This window comes from Notolepis coatsorum, assembly GCF_963971535.1.
Source record: "Notolepis coatsorum genome assembly, chromosome: 1".
NCBI lineage: Eukaryota > Metazoa > Chordata > Actinopteri > Aulopiformes > Paralepididae > Notolepis > Notolepis coatsorum.
Window position 1 is genome coordinate 205,485,325 of NC_140165.1, and position 16,184 is coordinate 205,501,508.

Here is a 16,184-nt window from a genome sequence, read left to right on the forward strand (position 1 = left end):
CTGGCTACCTACTTTATACTTCATTCATCTGGACATTTCCATGTATTGTGCAACCAGTGAAATAAGAGTCTGTCGACACCGACAGTTGCTTGGGTAACTTGCCTAATTAACGGTTATTAATAGAACACCTGTGTGGCGGAGTGATACATATAGTTAAAGGTCCCAATGCCTTTCTACTAGGGATGTCCGATATTATCGGCATTCAAATGTAATATCGGAAATTATCGGTATCGGTTTAAAAAAAAAATATTTTTTTCTTACATTTATTTAACCTTAAAAAAAACACGTCCAAATTTCAATGCTTTAGGCACGTCTGAATCCCAGTTCGAGGGTGTTTGATGGGGTCATCAGGTCATCAGGTAATCGCTAAATCGGAAGGTTCCCGGTTCGATTCCAGCTGCAGTGTGTCAAAGTGTCCTTGAGCAAGACACTTAACCCCTAACTGCTCCCTAACTGAGCAGGTTGGCACCTTGCATGGTGTGTGAATGTATGAGGGAACATGAGGCATACATTGTAAAACACGTGAGGTGCTGTGAGGTGTATCCGACATAGTAGCCAGCTACAGTAAATCTGTCCAATAGTCTACAATATGGTCCTTGGACTGAATGCCGCCATGACAACTGATTGACGGCCAGCGAATGTTGTTGTGACAATGTCGTAGCTATGAGAAAACTCCCGGGCTGGCCGCCCACTGATGTCATGACAACATGTTCGCTGGTTCTGCCGTGAACAATCGCAACAGCCGCGACTCACCTCCACAATCTGGTTCTCCGGGTTGATGAGCTGGACATGGGGAACGGTCATGCTAACTGGATTACCCTGCTGATCAGTCTGGTGGACACACACACACAGACACACACACACGGAGGTCACGTCATGAGAGGATTTCACAAATAGGCCAACAACCTTCTTAGACCAATACCAGGGTCAACTCCATGTAGAGCAGTGGTCTCAAACTCGCGGCCCGCTGGATGATATTTTGCGGCCCCCTACTTGACATCAAAGTTTAGGGGTCAATAAAGGGATCAATAAAGGAATATCTTATCTTATCTTATCTTATATACTGTACGCTATATGTCGTCTTGTTGTGTTCTGAATTTGGATTCCGATAACCCACTTGTGGCCATACTACTGGGACTTACTGAGTGCAGAATAAAACCCAATTTAAGAATTCCCATGATATCACTATGATACCAGTTATTCAAATCTGAAGCTGCTTCATAAGAGATTGATTTTAAGGACCCTGTGTTTGTTTGAGTGCTTGTACCTAAATGAGCTTTGTCTAATAATAACAACCGTGTTATCAGTTCTGAACCGGAGAATGTACCAGTATACCCAGAGGAACCCAGAACAAATGTCCCAGACACCAGGAATAACGACCATCAACTAGGAGCCTAAAAAACAGAACATAACCACCTGAACCTCCATCAAAAGGAGTTCTGTTTACATCTGTTCTATTCATATCTACTAAAAAGGAAGCCTGCATTGTGTGAGATCCAGGAAGAGAAGAGGAAGCCGAGGTCTCTGGGTGATCCTACGGCTGAAGCCAACAGGGCTGACCCACAGACAGGACCCACTCTCTAGGTGATCCTACGGCTGAAGCCAACAGGGCTGACCCACAGGACCCACTCTCTGGGTGATCCTACGGCTGAAGCCAACAGGGCTGACCCCACAGGACCCACTCTCTGGGTGATCCTACGGCTGAAGCCAACAGGGCTGACCCCACAGGACCCACTCTCTGGGTGATCCTACGGCTGAAGCCAACAGGGCTGACCCCACAGGACCCACTCTCTGGGTGATCCTACGGCTGAAGCCAACAGGGCTGACCCCACAGGACCCACTCTCTAGGTGATCCTACGGCTGAAGCCAACAGGGCTGACCCACAGGACCCACTCTCTGGGTGATCCTACGGCTGAAGCCAACAGGGCTGACCCACAGGACCCACTCTCTGGGTGATCCTACGGCTGAAGCCAACAGGGCTGACCCACAGGACCCACTCTCTGGGTGATCCTACGGCTGAAGCCAACAGGGCTGACCCACAGGACCCACTCTCTAGGTCAGGGATCGGCAATAGGCGGCCCGCGGGCCAACATTGGCCCGCCAACAATAATTTCTGGCCCGTCAGATTATTTTGAGAATATGATATTTATTTGACGCACGGGAAATATTCACTCGGGACGCCAGGGTGTCTTTTATTGTGAAGCTGTATCTATCTACCGGCAGTCATCAAAAGCATGTCTGTCACTATAGCCAATTGAAATGCTAGAAATGGTCAGGTGGACTGGGAGAACCAATGGAATAGTCCCACCGGGCCCTGTGTCTCTTTCCCTAACGCACTTTCACTTCCGCGTTCGAGGTGCGACTCGCGAGCGAGTTGAAGAAAACAAAACAAACATCTTTGGATAGCAACGGGGAAATATAACGCTTCTTTTAATAAACAGGAGCCATACTTAAAATACGGGTTTATCGCAACAGGTCGGTGATTCTTGCGTGCCGAGCCGACGTCCTCTCTGCATAATATGTGGCGACAACAACAACAACATTAACAACGAGGCAAGTTGGCAGATAAAGTAGCTGCATTCAACGCCAATCTGGAATTGGAGGGCGGCGAGTGGATATGACATGTTTCAAACATTAGCAGGGATTTTGGAGGACTTAACAACAAACAAGGAGGTACAATATGGTGAGTCGTGTTTTCATGCATTCTGATCTGTTCATCACCCGCCGGCGCCGCGGTGATCTGCAACAGCTGAGAGCTGTTCATGAATGAATGGATGAGTGAGAACTTTGTTTGGCGGATTGCAGAGTGGGTGCAGTGCAGTGCGGCGCAGTGCACACGGTTGTTGGGGGGATGCAGACCAGAGAAAAACGTTTGTCTTTTTTCAATATCAGTATATTAAATTAGCCATTGTTTTTGATCCTGGCCCGCGAAGCAACGGCTTGGGGAAAATCTGGCCCGCCGCAAAACCTAATTGGCGATCCCTGCTCTAGGTGATCCTACGGCTGAAGCCAACAGGGCTGACCCACAGGACCCACTCTCTAGGACAGGGGTGGCCAACCAGTCAGAGACTAAGAGCCACAAAAATTACTGTGGTACCACAAAGAGCCACACCATATACCAGCGTTTCTCAACCTTTTTTTTCAGTCACGGCACCCTTCATGTGTTTATAGGTCTCACCCTCTGGCCTCTGAAGTTGCTAATGTCTTTTTTATTTGTGCCTCACAGGGTTAAAAGTACCCTGTGAGACCCACGGTTGCAAAATTACAAAATCACTTTTAAAAAAATAATAATGTTTATTTAAAAAATGTTAAAGGGGAACTATTTTACTATTTCTTTCACTATTTGGGCACTTTTACACAATTCCTGTGAGTCTATGGAACACCTAGGTTTTTTTCAAAAAAAATGCATTGTTTTGTATTTCTAATCAAGTACTAAAAACCGCATTTTTCTACCTCAAGATCTTAAGCCGTTTTGAGGCTGGGCTCCAACCACTGTGTGGCCTGGTGCCAACTGCCACATCAACTGCCACATTATTATGCAGCTGAGAAATCTCTGACATCACAGATATGCACATTTTCAGATGACTCAGTTCAGTGAGGGTGAATATTGAGAGAGGAGAATTGGAAGAATTCGCCAATATGAGAATTAGAGACATATATCCTATTAATATAAGTCCACATAGCTAAGAAACAATGGTAAACACTGAAAAAAGCCATTTATAAGATAGTTCCCCTTTAAGCACATGTATAGTCAATTGGTCCTGTTGTTCAGCCTCACAATGCTATTTGATAGTAAATGTGTTTATATGTCCCACCCTCTGGCCTCTGAAGTTGCTAATTTCTTTTTAATTTGGGCCTCACAGGGTTAACCTCTTAAGCCCGAGATATACAGTAAAAGTGTATATTTTCAGCATTATGTTTGTTTACCAATTATTTTAACTGTTATTAGTGAAATATAAGATTATAGAAATCTCAGGGCATTGAGTCGGAAACCGGCGCATATTGACAGGAGGAAGTGGCACAGCCAAAAGTGAGTGTAGTCTTTTGAAGGAAGAGACTCAGGGCTTTCAAATTTCGAAAAACTACCCTACCCAGCTCACACCAGCCCCTGTCAATCATCTGACTTCTGGATTTACTTTTTAATTTCTCTTATTTTTTGGGATTATCTCCCACAAACCTGAACGGTATTGCCATAAAACAGAACGCAGTTAGTTTCTCTACCTTTCTGTGAACGTCTTGCAAAAAACGGTGTTGCAATATGATGAAAAATGGTGGAGAAATTTACATTATAAAAAAGATGGCAGAATTCAGTACTGTATCTACAAAACCTTCTGTTTAATCATCTTCTCTTTATTCATTTGCTTAGATTTTTCAGGTCTGGTCAATTTTAGCATGGTGTTATTTACAGTCAAAGATAATTTTTTTTTTTAAATAGAATTGATATTCTCCTTTGGTTCATTACAATTTACTCAAGCCTAGTAACAGACACACTATTTCTGACACTGATCCATATATGTCCCTAGATTCAAGAGATACCAAGAACATGCAAATGGACCATTTAAAAAAAATTGTAAATGTTTATTCTACGTCCTTATGGAATGAGTGACATAAAAAAAAAAAAGAAAAAAAAAAGAAAAAAAAAATGTAAAAAAAAATTAAAAAAAATATTTTTTTTTAATTTTTTTTTATGGATGGAAGAGCCGCACATTGACGGGCAAAGAGCCGCATGCGGCTCGCGAGCCGCGAGTTGGCCACCCCTGCTCTAGGTGATCCTACGGCTGAAGCCAACAGGGCTGACCCCACAGGACCCACTCTCTGGGTGATCCTACGGCTGAAGCCAACAGGGCTGACCCACAGGACCCACTCTCTGGGTGATCCTACGGCTGAAGCCAACAGGGCTGACCCCACAGGACCCACTCTCTGGGTGATCCTACGGCTGAAGCCAACAGGGCTGACCCACAGGACCCACTCTCTGGGTGATCCTACGGCTGAAGCCAACAGGGCTGACCCCACAGGACCCACTCTCTGGGTGATCCTACGGCTGAAGCCAACAGGGCTGACCCACAGGACCCACTCTCTAGGTGATCCTACGGCTGAAGCCAACAGGGCTGACCCACAGGACCCACTCTCTAGGTGATCCTACGGCTGAAGCCAACAGGGCTGACCCACAGGACCCACTCTCTGGGTGATCCTACGGCTGAAGCCAACAGGGCTGACCCCACAGGACCCACTCTCTGGGTGATCCTACGGCTGAAGCCAACAGGGCTGACCCCACAGGACCCACTCTCTGGGTGATCCTACGGCTGAAGCCAACAGGGCTGACCCACAGGACCCACAGCTCGTGGAGCGGCGGCTGCGCGTTATTTTTTTTCCTAGCCGCATTGCTGGCAGACGCTCTCTGATTGGCCACTGACTGACGCTCTCCGATTGGCCACTGACATGTTTGCCCAATCGCGTGACGAGCTGTGTCTTTGCCCATTTCCGCGTCGAACAGCCTGCAAACTACCTGGCGTTCTATCGCCATGCTCTAAGACAAACTCTAACCTTAACCAACTTCAAAAGAGTGCCTAAGCTTAACCAGTGTAGAAACAGGCGTCGGCCAATCAGAGAGCGTCTTGCCAGAAATGCGGCTAGGGAAAAAAATAACGCGGCGGCTGCTGCTGCTGCTTTCCCACCGTCTGAAGGCCGGCGATCTGTCCTCAACTACACCAGACTAAAACATGTTCCTTCTTTCATGCTTCTTTGAGCCGGCGTGGATGAAAGCGCCAAATCTCAACCTCGACCCAAGAAACAATGTTCTGTTCACGGGCGAGATGTTTTCGTCTGAGGACGGAAAGCAGTTGTGATTGTGGAGGATCAAGCGCGGAGTTGGAGATAGGTCGGCGGTCCAGCAGTTACCTGTACAGCGTTGAGAGGATAGCCGATGGGGCGCGGTGTGGGCGGGGCTACGCGGAGGGTCTTGTGTTTCTTGAGGCGGTCAGCCAGCAGACTGTAGATGGCGCTGTAGTGATCATACGCGTCTGTATGTAGAGACTGGAGAGAGAGAGGAACAGAAAGGATCAGTAGAATCATGATGTCTGTATGTAGGGACTGGAGAGAGAGAGCGAGAGCGAGAGAGAGAGAGAGAGAGAGAGAGAGAGAGAGAGAGAGAGAGAGAGAGAGCGAGAGAAAGAGAGAGAGGATCAGTAGAATCGTGATGTCTGTATGTAGTAGGGCTGAGCCCAAACGTTCGGACCTTCGTTCATTACGTTGTTATTCAAATCTTAATTAATGGGTTTGAACCTCCGCTTAAAAATTTTTACACGAAAAATCTACATCATATAATGTGATATATATCAGAATATCACAGTACTATGTTGTGTTTAAAATAATTTAAAAGTCACGAAAGTCAATCAGTGTCTTCAAATATGATGCCTAAAGGTCGATTCATTTAGCGCCCCAAGCAGAGTCAGTGTGTTAGGGAGTTGGAACTGACGTGATGACGACAATGATGAACACAATGAATGAAATTAAAATGAAAATGAATGCAGCAATCAAATGTTGAAATGTATAAAAAATAAACAGCTATATATATCCATCGGATATCACAATACTATCCAAATGTGCACTGGATAAAATCTATACGTTCACACTAATAAAACAAATAGTCTATTAGCTGAGCACGTGACATCACGCCCGGATTCACGTCAAACAGGAAATAACTAACGCTATAGTTGTTGTTGTCGTCGTAGCAAATTGATAATAATCACGAGATACATCCAGTGCTGGATTTAACTAAATGGATTTATGGACACATTCATAAATTCAAAGTTCAAGCCTGGATCACAAAGCTTCTGAAAGGGTTAGCGAGAGAGTGAGAGTTAGAGTGAGAGAGGGAGTGAGAGTGAGAATCAGTAGAATCATGATGCTCCGTTTTTTAATCTTAGTCTACGTTAGTTCACACAATGTTGTCCGTGGGTTACACCCCCCCCCCCCCCCCCCCCCCACCGGCCCACTCTCTCAGTCAGAATTCAGACTCATTCACAAAGAGGTTGTATCTTGCTGCTCCAGCTTGGCAGTGGCCAGGTTGATTGTGATTGGTTGAGGAAATGCAACGACCCAGAGAAGACCTTTCTCCTACACCGGTTCAGTGCTAAACTCTATCTGAAGAGCGGTCTGGGCAACACCTGACTGACTGAGCAAATTTTCAGCCTTTCGGTCTAACTGTAGCAAAACAATTATAGGCTGACTGAAGCTAAAAGGTTATGAGATTGAAAATGGGTTTCCTTTCCAGGCTATAGAAGTGGAAAAAGACACAACTGGAAAAAATTAAATCCAACAAGTCAAAGATGTGTGTTGGTCTTCCATACTAACTCTCTTCAACCATTATGTCATCATGTGTTTAGCGTCATCCAATCTTGTGTGTGTGTGTGTGTGTGTGTGTGTGTGTGTGTGTGTGTGTGTGTGTGTCCCTACCTGCAGTGTGCGCTCCCGGTCGAGGCCCATCTCAGACATGTACATCAGCACCTGCTCATTGATGAGCTCCGTGTCTCTCTCCGTCTTTACCTGTTCACATTCCGCTATCAACTGGAGAGACGGGACGACGGGTGAGGAAGGAGGGTGTGGAGGGAGGGATGGAGAGAGCGAGGGGTGAGGAAGGAGGGTGGGGAGGGAGGGATGGAGAGAGCGAGGGGTGAGGAAGGAGGGTGGGGAGGGAGGGATGGAGAGAACGAGGGGTGAGGAAGGAGGGTGGGGAGGGAGGGATGGAGAGAGCGAGGGGTGAGGAAGGAGGGTGTGGAGGGAGGGATGGAGAGAGCGAGGGGTGAGGAAGGAGGGTGGGGAGGGAGGGATGGAGAGAGCGAGGGGTGAGGAAGGAGGGTGGGGAGGGAGGGATGGAGAGAACGAGGGGTGAGGAAGGAGGGTGGGGAGGGAGGAATGGAGAGAGCGAGGGGTGAGGAAGGAGGGTGGGGAGGGAGGGATGGAGAGAACGAGGGGTGAGGAAGGAGGGTGGGGAGGGAGGAATGGAGAGAGCGAGGGGTGAGGAAGGAGGGTGGGGAGGGAGGGATGGAGAGAGCGAGGGATGAGGGTGGGGAGGGAGAGAGGGGTGAGGAAGGAGGGCGAGGATGGAGAGCGAGGGGTGAGGAAGGACGGTGGAAAGGGAGGGATGGAGAGGGACGGGTGAGGAAGGAGGGGAGGGATGGAGAGAGAGGGGGAGGGATGGAGAGAGAGAGGGGGGAGGGAGGAGGGGAGGGAGGGAGGAGGGGAGGGAGGGAGGAGGGGAGGGAGGGAGGAGGGGAGGGAGGGAGGAGGGGAGGGAGGGATAAGATAAGAACCCAGCAAAGACACACTTTGTTAAAACTTTTACATAATGAAGTGGTTCTACCATTGACTATTACTACGCCCAATATTTTATCAAAATCGATTTTAAGGCTTCAAAAACTTAAAAATATTCTAAGTATCAGAACGATATATGTGTGCTAAATGTTCCAATGACACCAAACACCCGAGGGCATGCTATTGTACCAACAATGAGAGCCATGGTATCAACAAGGCTAGGACTCATTCAACCATGGCTTATGAGTAGAGGTTGAACAATTGATCGGTTTGGACAATTAATCAGAACCAATAGAACGTTTTACAAACTATCAGTATCGGCCATTTATATTTATGTTACCGATATCCCGCCGGGGCGGCGCAGGTTGGCAGGAGTGATATTGCCCAAATAATTGTCTATCTGCCTTTTCCTGCTCCAAACTATCGTTATTATATCGGCATTTAAAAATCAATTATCGGTCAACCTCTACTTATGAACCAAAATCACATTTGGCACACACTGCATAATGCACACCTCAATTGAAGAAAAGAAACAAACAATAAACACACAAAAGTGGGCTACTATTTATCAGAGAATTCTCTGCCCTTGTAATTACAATTTCAGGGGTACTTTTGTAACTTTCAGGCATATTTTTGTAACTTTCAGGCATATTTTTTCCCTCTGACCCCGGTATCCAGTCCACCGATGGTTAAAGCATGTGGACGGGCTCTCTCACCCTGTCAAAGTCTGGGTCGGGGTCTCCCTGTCTCATCCATTTGTTCTTACAGATCTGCTCCATGGAGAGCCGTCTGCCGGGCTCCAGGACCAGCATGTGCCTGATCAGATACTCACAGTCTGAAATTCAACGCAAAAAGAAAAACACGGTTAGGTTACACCACAGTGTTCCTCATTAATTCAGCAGCGCTGGCTCCACAATTGTCCACAACAGTGGACAAATTGAAAGACAAGGGAACTGGTCGCCTGGCCTCATCGTTTCCCGAAAACAAATACGGGGCGTGTACAGCGAGGCTGCATGGCAGCCAGTGAGCGACAGCAATAGAACGCACCCTTTGAAGTCAACTGAACTTGAGACACAGCCTGTGTGTCGCGCCACGTTCCGATAGCAGCATCCAGAGTGGCCAGCATCCACATTCCTCTTCAACCAGTTTTCAGATGGCCGACACTAGCATTCGATTAATGGAAGCAACGGCCTAATCAATCTATTGACTATCTGTTTTTTTGCCTTGGATGTTCACGATAATCTGCTAGATAACAGCTAGCTTCATTTAGAATATTTTATTGGCAAATTGTTTAAATCAATAGTTTATGTGGTTACCATGGATGCAGTTTTGTTTCTGTTCTTGCAATCACTAGTCAATCATCATAGCTTGATACTAATAGCCACGGCGTCATAGAGACAAAGCATCAAATATTCTGAACCAAACTCGGGAGAAGCGCTCTCTCTCCGGACTCTGGACTCTCTCTCCAGTTTGAGCCCCGGTCAAGGCCGCTGTCGGAAAGTGTTGTTGCAGGGAGCACTCCGTCCTCTGCACTTGGCAGTAACAGTGCCTCTATTACAGAGATAGGGACACCGTCCAGTTGCGAGTGCCGTCCTCTGGATGAGACATAACCTACTGTAGGTCCTGACTGAATTTTAGGCATTAATTAAAGAACCCAGGGGGCCTATCACAAAGAGCAGGGGATTGCCCCAGCATTCCTAGACAAATCCAAATCAGGTCTCTGACATCAATGCATTGCCAACTCATGCCAAGGCCACATAATCATCCCTCCCACTTAATTAACTTATGTCAATCCCCGTCTCCTGAGCCTTTCAGCCATTATGCCTGGTGCCAGTGTATGACATTGAGCCTGTGTAGCAAGGCAGGGGTCTACACAGTGATGGTGAAGGAGGCCATTTCCAACCTACATTGCAAAGCGCTTTGAGTGTCTATATGAATGCAATGATCGATCATTCATCCATTCCGTTTATTTTTTTCTGAAAAAAATTAAAATGTTTAGCTATTCAACCTTTTTGCTAAGCAAGAGGTTTGTGCGAAAGGAATTAAAGCCAAGGCCTGACCCAAATAGGTTAGAAGTAACAGAAGCCAAATCATATAGGCCGGTTGTGTTCAATGATTGACGCAAATAAAAGCCGCCCTGGGCTAATAAATTAAGCTTTACTGGTGGTAGCCATTAGCCAGCCCATTGAAGTGTAACCTAATCAAAATCACCAGCAATACACTCTCGCTGAGTTAGGTTTTATTTCCTGGAATGTCATGGTTTTCAGTTGGCTATCTTGACCTGCAATTGTGCAACTAGACCTAGATGGATGATGAACGAAAAATGGAGAAGCGGATGCGCACGCACGCACACACACACGCACGCACACACACACGCGCGCCCCCCAAATTGGAGTCAGTCAGGGAAAAATATTTCGAATTTCGTTATTGAATGTAGCCTAATTTGGGGAAAATGTCCAATGGCTGATGTTAGTGTTGTGAATGGGATATAGGGCTTATCAGAATTATCTCAAAACTGAACAATCTTGCACCAGAGTGTTTGAGCATCTATAAATCATTTGCATATGTTTTGTGCATTTGTTGGATGTTTTTGATAAGCCACTGACTGACTTAAAATCATAGAGCTTCTATTGCCTGCTGGGTTGAATGCTAATCTTTTGCAGTTGATAGGCTATCATAGGCCTAGTGTTTCTGATAAGTCTACCAAATAGAAATCAACTGCGACTTTCAATTGTAACCTAATAGAAAAATCACAAGAAATTAGCACATCAACAATGCATTTGCACTGGATCTTCTATTTAGCTTAGGACAGGGAAAGTTGCCACAGGCTCTACCCTGACAAATGACCGTGGGCATTTTGAGCAACACAGATAGCATCATATTGTGCTCATCTGAGAGAGAAAACTAGTAGGCCGGCTATGAACTGGCAATAAAAAGGAGATTAGAGTAATCAGTGGGTCCCAAGTTGCGATGGACTGTCGCGTAGGTGGTGATGTTTGGTGGTATAGAGGCTGTGGTGTAGGTGTGATGTTTGGCGGTATAGAGGCTGTGGTGTAGGTGGTGATGTTTGCCGGTATAGAGGCTGTGGTGTAGGTGGTGATGTTTGGTGGTATAGAGGCTGTGGTGTAGGTGTGATGTTTGGTGGTATAGAGGCTGTGGTGTAGGTGGTGATGTTTGGCGGTATAGAGGCTGTGGTGTAGGTGGTGATGTTTGGTGGTATAGAGGCTGTGGTGTAGGTGTGATGTTTGGTGGTATAGAGGCTGTGGTGTAGGTGTGATGTTTGGTGGTATAGAGGCTGTGGTGTAGGTGGTGATGTTTGGCGGTATAGAGGCTGTGGTGTAGGTGGTGATGTTTGGTGGTATAGAGGCTGTGGTGTAGGTGGTGATGTTTGGTGGTATAGAGGCTGTGGTGTAGGTGGTGATGTTTGGTGGTATAGAGGCTGTGGTGTAGGTGGTGATGTTTGGTGGTATAGAGGCTGTGGTGTAGGTGGTGATGTTTGGCGGTATAGAGGCTGTGGTGTAGTTGTGATGTTTGCCGGTATAGAGGCTGTGGTGTAGGTGGTGATGTTTGGCGGTATAGAGGCTGTGGTGTAGGTGGTGATGTTTGGTGGTATAGAGGCTGTGGTGTAGGTGGTGATGTTTGGTGGTATAGAGGCTGTGGTGTAGGTGGTGATGTTTGGTGGTATAGAGGCTGTGGTGTAGTTGTGATGTTTGGTGGTATAGAGGCTGTGGTGTAGGTGGTGATGTTTGGCAGTATAGAGGCTGTGGTGTAGGTGGTGATGTTTGGTGGTATAGAGGCTGTGGTGTAGGTGGTGATGTTTGGCGGTATAGAGGCTGTGGTGTAGGTGGTGATGTTTGGTGGTATAGAGGCTGTGGTGTAGGTGGTGATGTTTGGTGGTATAGAGGCTGTGGTGTAGGTGGTGATGTTTGGTGGTATAGAGGCTGTGGTGTAGGTGGTGATGTTTGGTGGTATAGAGGCTGTGGTGTAGGTGGTGATGTTTGGTGGTATAGAGGCTGTGGTGTAGGTGGTGATGTTTGGCGGTATAGAGGCTGTGGTGTAGGTGTGATGTTTGGTGGTATAGAGGCTGTGGTGTAGGTGGTGATGTTTGGCGGTATAGAGGCTGTGGTGTAGGTGGTGATGTTTGGTGGTATAGAGGCTGTGGTGTAGGTGGTGATGTTTGGCGGTATAGAGGCTGTGGTGTAGGTGGTGATGTTTGGTGGTATAGAGGCTGTGGTGTAGGTGGTGATGTTTGGTGGTATAGAGGCTGTGGTGTAGTTGTGATGTTTGGTGGTATAGAGGCTGTGGTGTAGGTGTGATGTTTGGTGGTATAGAGGCTGTGGTGTAGGTGGTGATGTTTGGTGGTATAGAGGCTGTGGTGTAGGTGGTGATGTTTGGTGGTATAGAGGCTGTGGTGTAGGTGGTGATGTTTGGTGGTATAGAGGCTGTGGTGTAGGTGGTGATGTTTGGTGGTATAGAGGCTGTGGTGTAGTTGTGATGTTTGCCGGTATAGAGGCTGTGGTGTAGGTGGTGATGTTTGGTGGTATAGAGGCTGAGGCTACCAAATTGGTCTCACTAGCTTGGATAAGCACTAGTTGACTGTAGGTGGTCCCATTAAGTTACTGACAAAGATATTACTTTGTCTTGAACCTTTATTACTATAAGCAAGCCAACTCCTAAGCATGATGACTGGCAGATGAAGAAAGAATTATCACGGTCAAAATGTTTTCTCCCAGGTGATGCTGCCATTGGATTCGGCAGCTGTGTAGCTGGTGAGAATTTTGGTGGGGGCAACGCTGATGAGTTACAGTGTCATTATTCCATATATTAAGTATCATAAAACACAAAAGGTGGTGAAACAAAAACTGGGTCTAAGATCAAGCTCTGGTTTCAACTGCCCACTCTATTCCTTTAAAAAGGCACTTTGCTGAGTTTGAACCTTAATCCCATGGTTCTGTTGCGAGGAGGATGTGTGATAACTGGACATGTAACTCACCGACGTGTTCCATGTCTCGAGAACTCAGCACTGTGAGAAATTCCTCCGGGTGACATCGCGAGAGGGGAGTAGACACCTAGCAAACTGCCGTCTCCTCAACCGTTTCATGAACCTTCCTTGATTTGGGCCTCTACTGCAGTTGAAAATGGAACGAGGAAATAGTGTCCACAGTTCGCTAGACATCTGCTCTCCTCTCTGCGACGCCACCCGGAGGAATGTGGGGCGGACGCCGACGTGGCCGAGCCCTCGAGACGCAGAACACGTCGGCGAGTTACGGGTCCAGTTATCACACGTCCTCCTCGCGAATCGGGAAACATGCCCCTTTCAAACTCTTCACTCATGGATGTCCAGCGAGACTCTCACCTGTGGACATGAAGAAGGGGATACGGAACTTCCCGCTGAGGACACGCGCCCGCAGGTTCTGGAGGGTACTGCCGTCGAAGGGCAGAGCTCCACACACCAACACATACAGCACCACACCCAGGCTCTGGAGAGAGGGAGGGGGGGGGGTTAAAGATAACCGATTTAACAGGCCGTAATCTTTGGGCGGTGGAGCGGTCTGGTGGTTAGAGAGACTATCCCATAACTGGGATCAAGGGTTTGAACCCCGTTAACGGCCAGCGTGTCCATCCCTATCAATGTGTGTACTTGAGCAAGACAGTGACTGAATCCCTAACAGAACCCCAGGGTTGCGCCACAAATAGCTGAACCTACACTCTTGACCCCTCGGGTGAAAAGTGGACATGGATACGTTTTCCTATAATTATAATCCATTCCTAAATCACCCTGTGTGTAACATGGCGACGGGCAGCCGGACTGTGAACTGTGTGTCTAGTAGTAATGGACCTGGTACAGACCGGTAAGGATGTGTAGTAAGAACTAGTCAGAAAGAGTACTTGTTGAATAAGAGTAAGACACAATAAAGGGGTTGGCAAGGCAATATGAGGATTAGAATAGGAGGATTCTAATTAATCTTTATTCAACTTGGTGGTCAATTACAATTAAAGCTGGAATAACTATTTTCTGACAACTATGGGGCTGAGAGTCGGCCAATATAAACAAACTCAACATAACTAAACATTTCCCTCAGTTTAAACATAAAAATGCCTTACTGGCACAATCTTGTTGTAACTTCAAAAAGAAAAATAGTTTATGTGTATGGATTACAAGATTTCAACTACAATACATACACCTCATGGGCATTTCCTGGTTGTCAGACAGCACACTATTTTTTTTTTTAACAAATGTTTTTTTTGTTTTCCCTTTTAGACAGCACACTATTGATGTAATTAAGAGATTGGCTGAAGTAATAGGCAGAACTAAAGCATGGTCCATGTTTTGTCAACAAAGAAAATAAATGATGGAATAACAACACACTGGCTGCTGATAAGTGTTATTCGAGTAGGATGCCATGACTAGACGTGACCTTCTGATGGCAGTCGGTCATAAGAAGTTCTGAAAATGTGAAGGACACATTAATTGCGTCTTCTCAGATTCTTAGGTTTTAAAATGTTAACGTTCGGCGCCCCCCCGGCCGGGCCGTCACGTACGCATGGGCCCTTCACAGGGCTTTGCCCTCGCCTTTCGGCCTAGCGCTGTATTTTTGCCAATCAACCTACACATTGTTGGAAAGCTAAAATGGCCGCCATTCGATTGACACCATACTCAACCTATTACGTGCTTCCAATCTCGGGTTACAAGGCCGAACAACCAACGAGCGCCGGTTTCAGACAAGTGATCACGGCCTGGCCGTGAATGGACCAGTCACCTCTGACGGTGAAAATGATTGACCGTTTTTGTAGCCAATGAGATTCTGGAGCTAATGGTATATTACATTACAAGACAGAAGGAGACGGATAAGTTGTTGTTTGAGAATTTCTCACTCACCGTCCAAATGAATGAGCGGTCGGCCATTTTGGATGCATTTTTACCCATACAAACATTGCAAAAACGTCTGTAAAATACAAATTTTTCGTGGGATTGTTATCAACTTTGGACCTGTACTAGCTGAGACTTCAGGCTATGGAACCGTTTTCCAGCTCCTACCTCTCAGCTGGAACTCAAAAACAGGCATCTGGCAAAGAATAAACAAACGTGAGTAATAGGGCTGTCGCGGTATGACATTTTCCCACTGCGGTTGTGTGTGTGGCTAAACACTGCGGGATGAGGTGGTACCGCACTTCTATAAAAAAAGAAAAAAAAATCACTTTTCTTTTAAATTTTTATATATACTTGTTAATATTTTATTATTAAGACATGCGAGTTTACCCGCGATCGTGATTAAACAACAATTCTAAGGTCGTAGGAGTCCCGAAACTATTTTAAACATGTTTGATAATCTATCCATTTGTCCCTCAACGTTCTGAAATGTGATAACAGTAGATTTGCCTGCTCCTTTAACACTTTGAGTGCCAACGACGAGAAATCTTGTTATTTCATGCCATGCGCTGAGTGCCAAAAACGAGAAATCTCGTTATTTAATCGTTATTTTTTTATTATCAATTTCCATTCATTTTTCATCAATCTAGCCTCACGTTACAAGTGGGGATCTGTCTGAGCTCGAACAGGGAAAATACCGCCCCCTATCATCTCTCCGGATGGTATTGCACCCCATTGGATTGGACTGAATGAAATGGATGGGAAAAAAAGAGTCCGGATTCCTCATTTTACTTGTCAGGCATGTAATCCGAGCCGATCCCACTCATTGCAGAGCCGCAGAACAGTGTGGAATATGTGTTTCGACCACCCAGCGTTGGATCAATAAACGCGATCGATATTTGGAATGGCGATCAGGAATTGGAATAATCTTTTTGGAGAACATCTGATCTGAGGTAAGGAATCTATTTTACCAGTCTTGGGATAACCAGAGCTGTTTTCA

The 16,184-nt window shown here is 46.3% G+C and overlaps 1 protein-coding gene across 2 annotated transcripts in view; it reads right to left on the bottom strand.

Annotated features, from left to right (window-relative positions):
- The window catches only part of sik3 (SIK family kinase 3), a 133,627-nt gene that overhangs the window by 58,338 nt on the left and 59,105 nt on the right, over positions 1 to 16,184 (bottom strand). For both annotated transcript variants that reach the window (XM_084317414.1, XM_084317415.1), the window contains exons 6-10: positions 13,670 to 13,793; positions 9,030 to 9,148; positions 7,456 to 7,566; positions 5,899 to 6,033; positions 754 to 831 (exon numbers count right to left, since the gene is read on the bottom strand). In XM_084317414.1, coding sequence (XP_084173540.1) covers positions 754 to 831; positions 5,899 to 6,033; positions 7,456 to 7,566; positions 9,030 to 9,148; positions 13,670 to 13,793 — 567 coding nt within the window. The remainder of the gene's footprint in view (positions 1 to 753; positions 832 to 5,898; positions 6,034 to 7,455; positions 7,567 to 9,029; positions 9,149 to 13,669; positions 13,794 to 16,184) is intronic.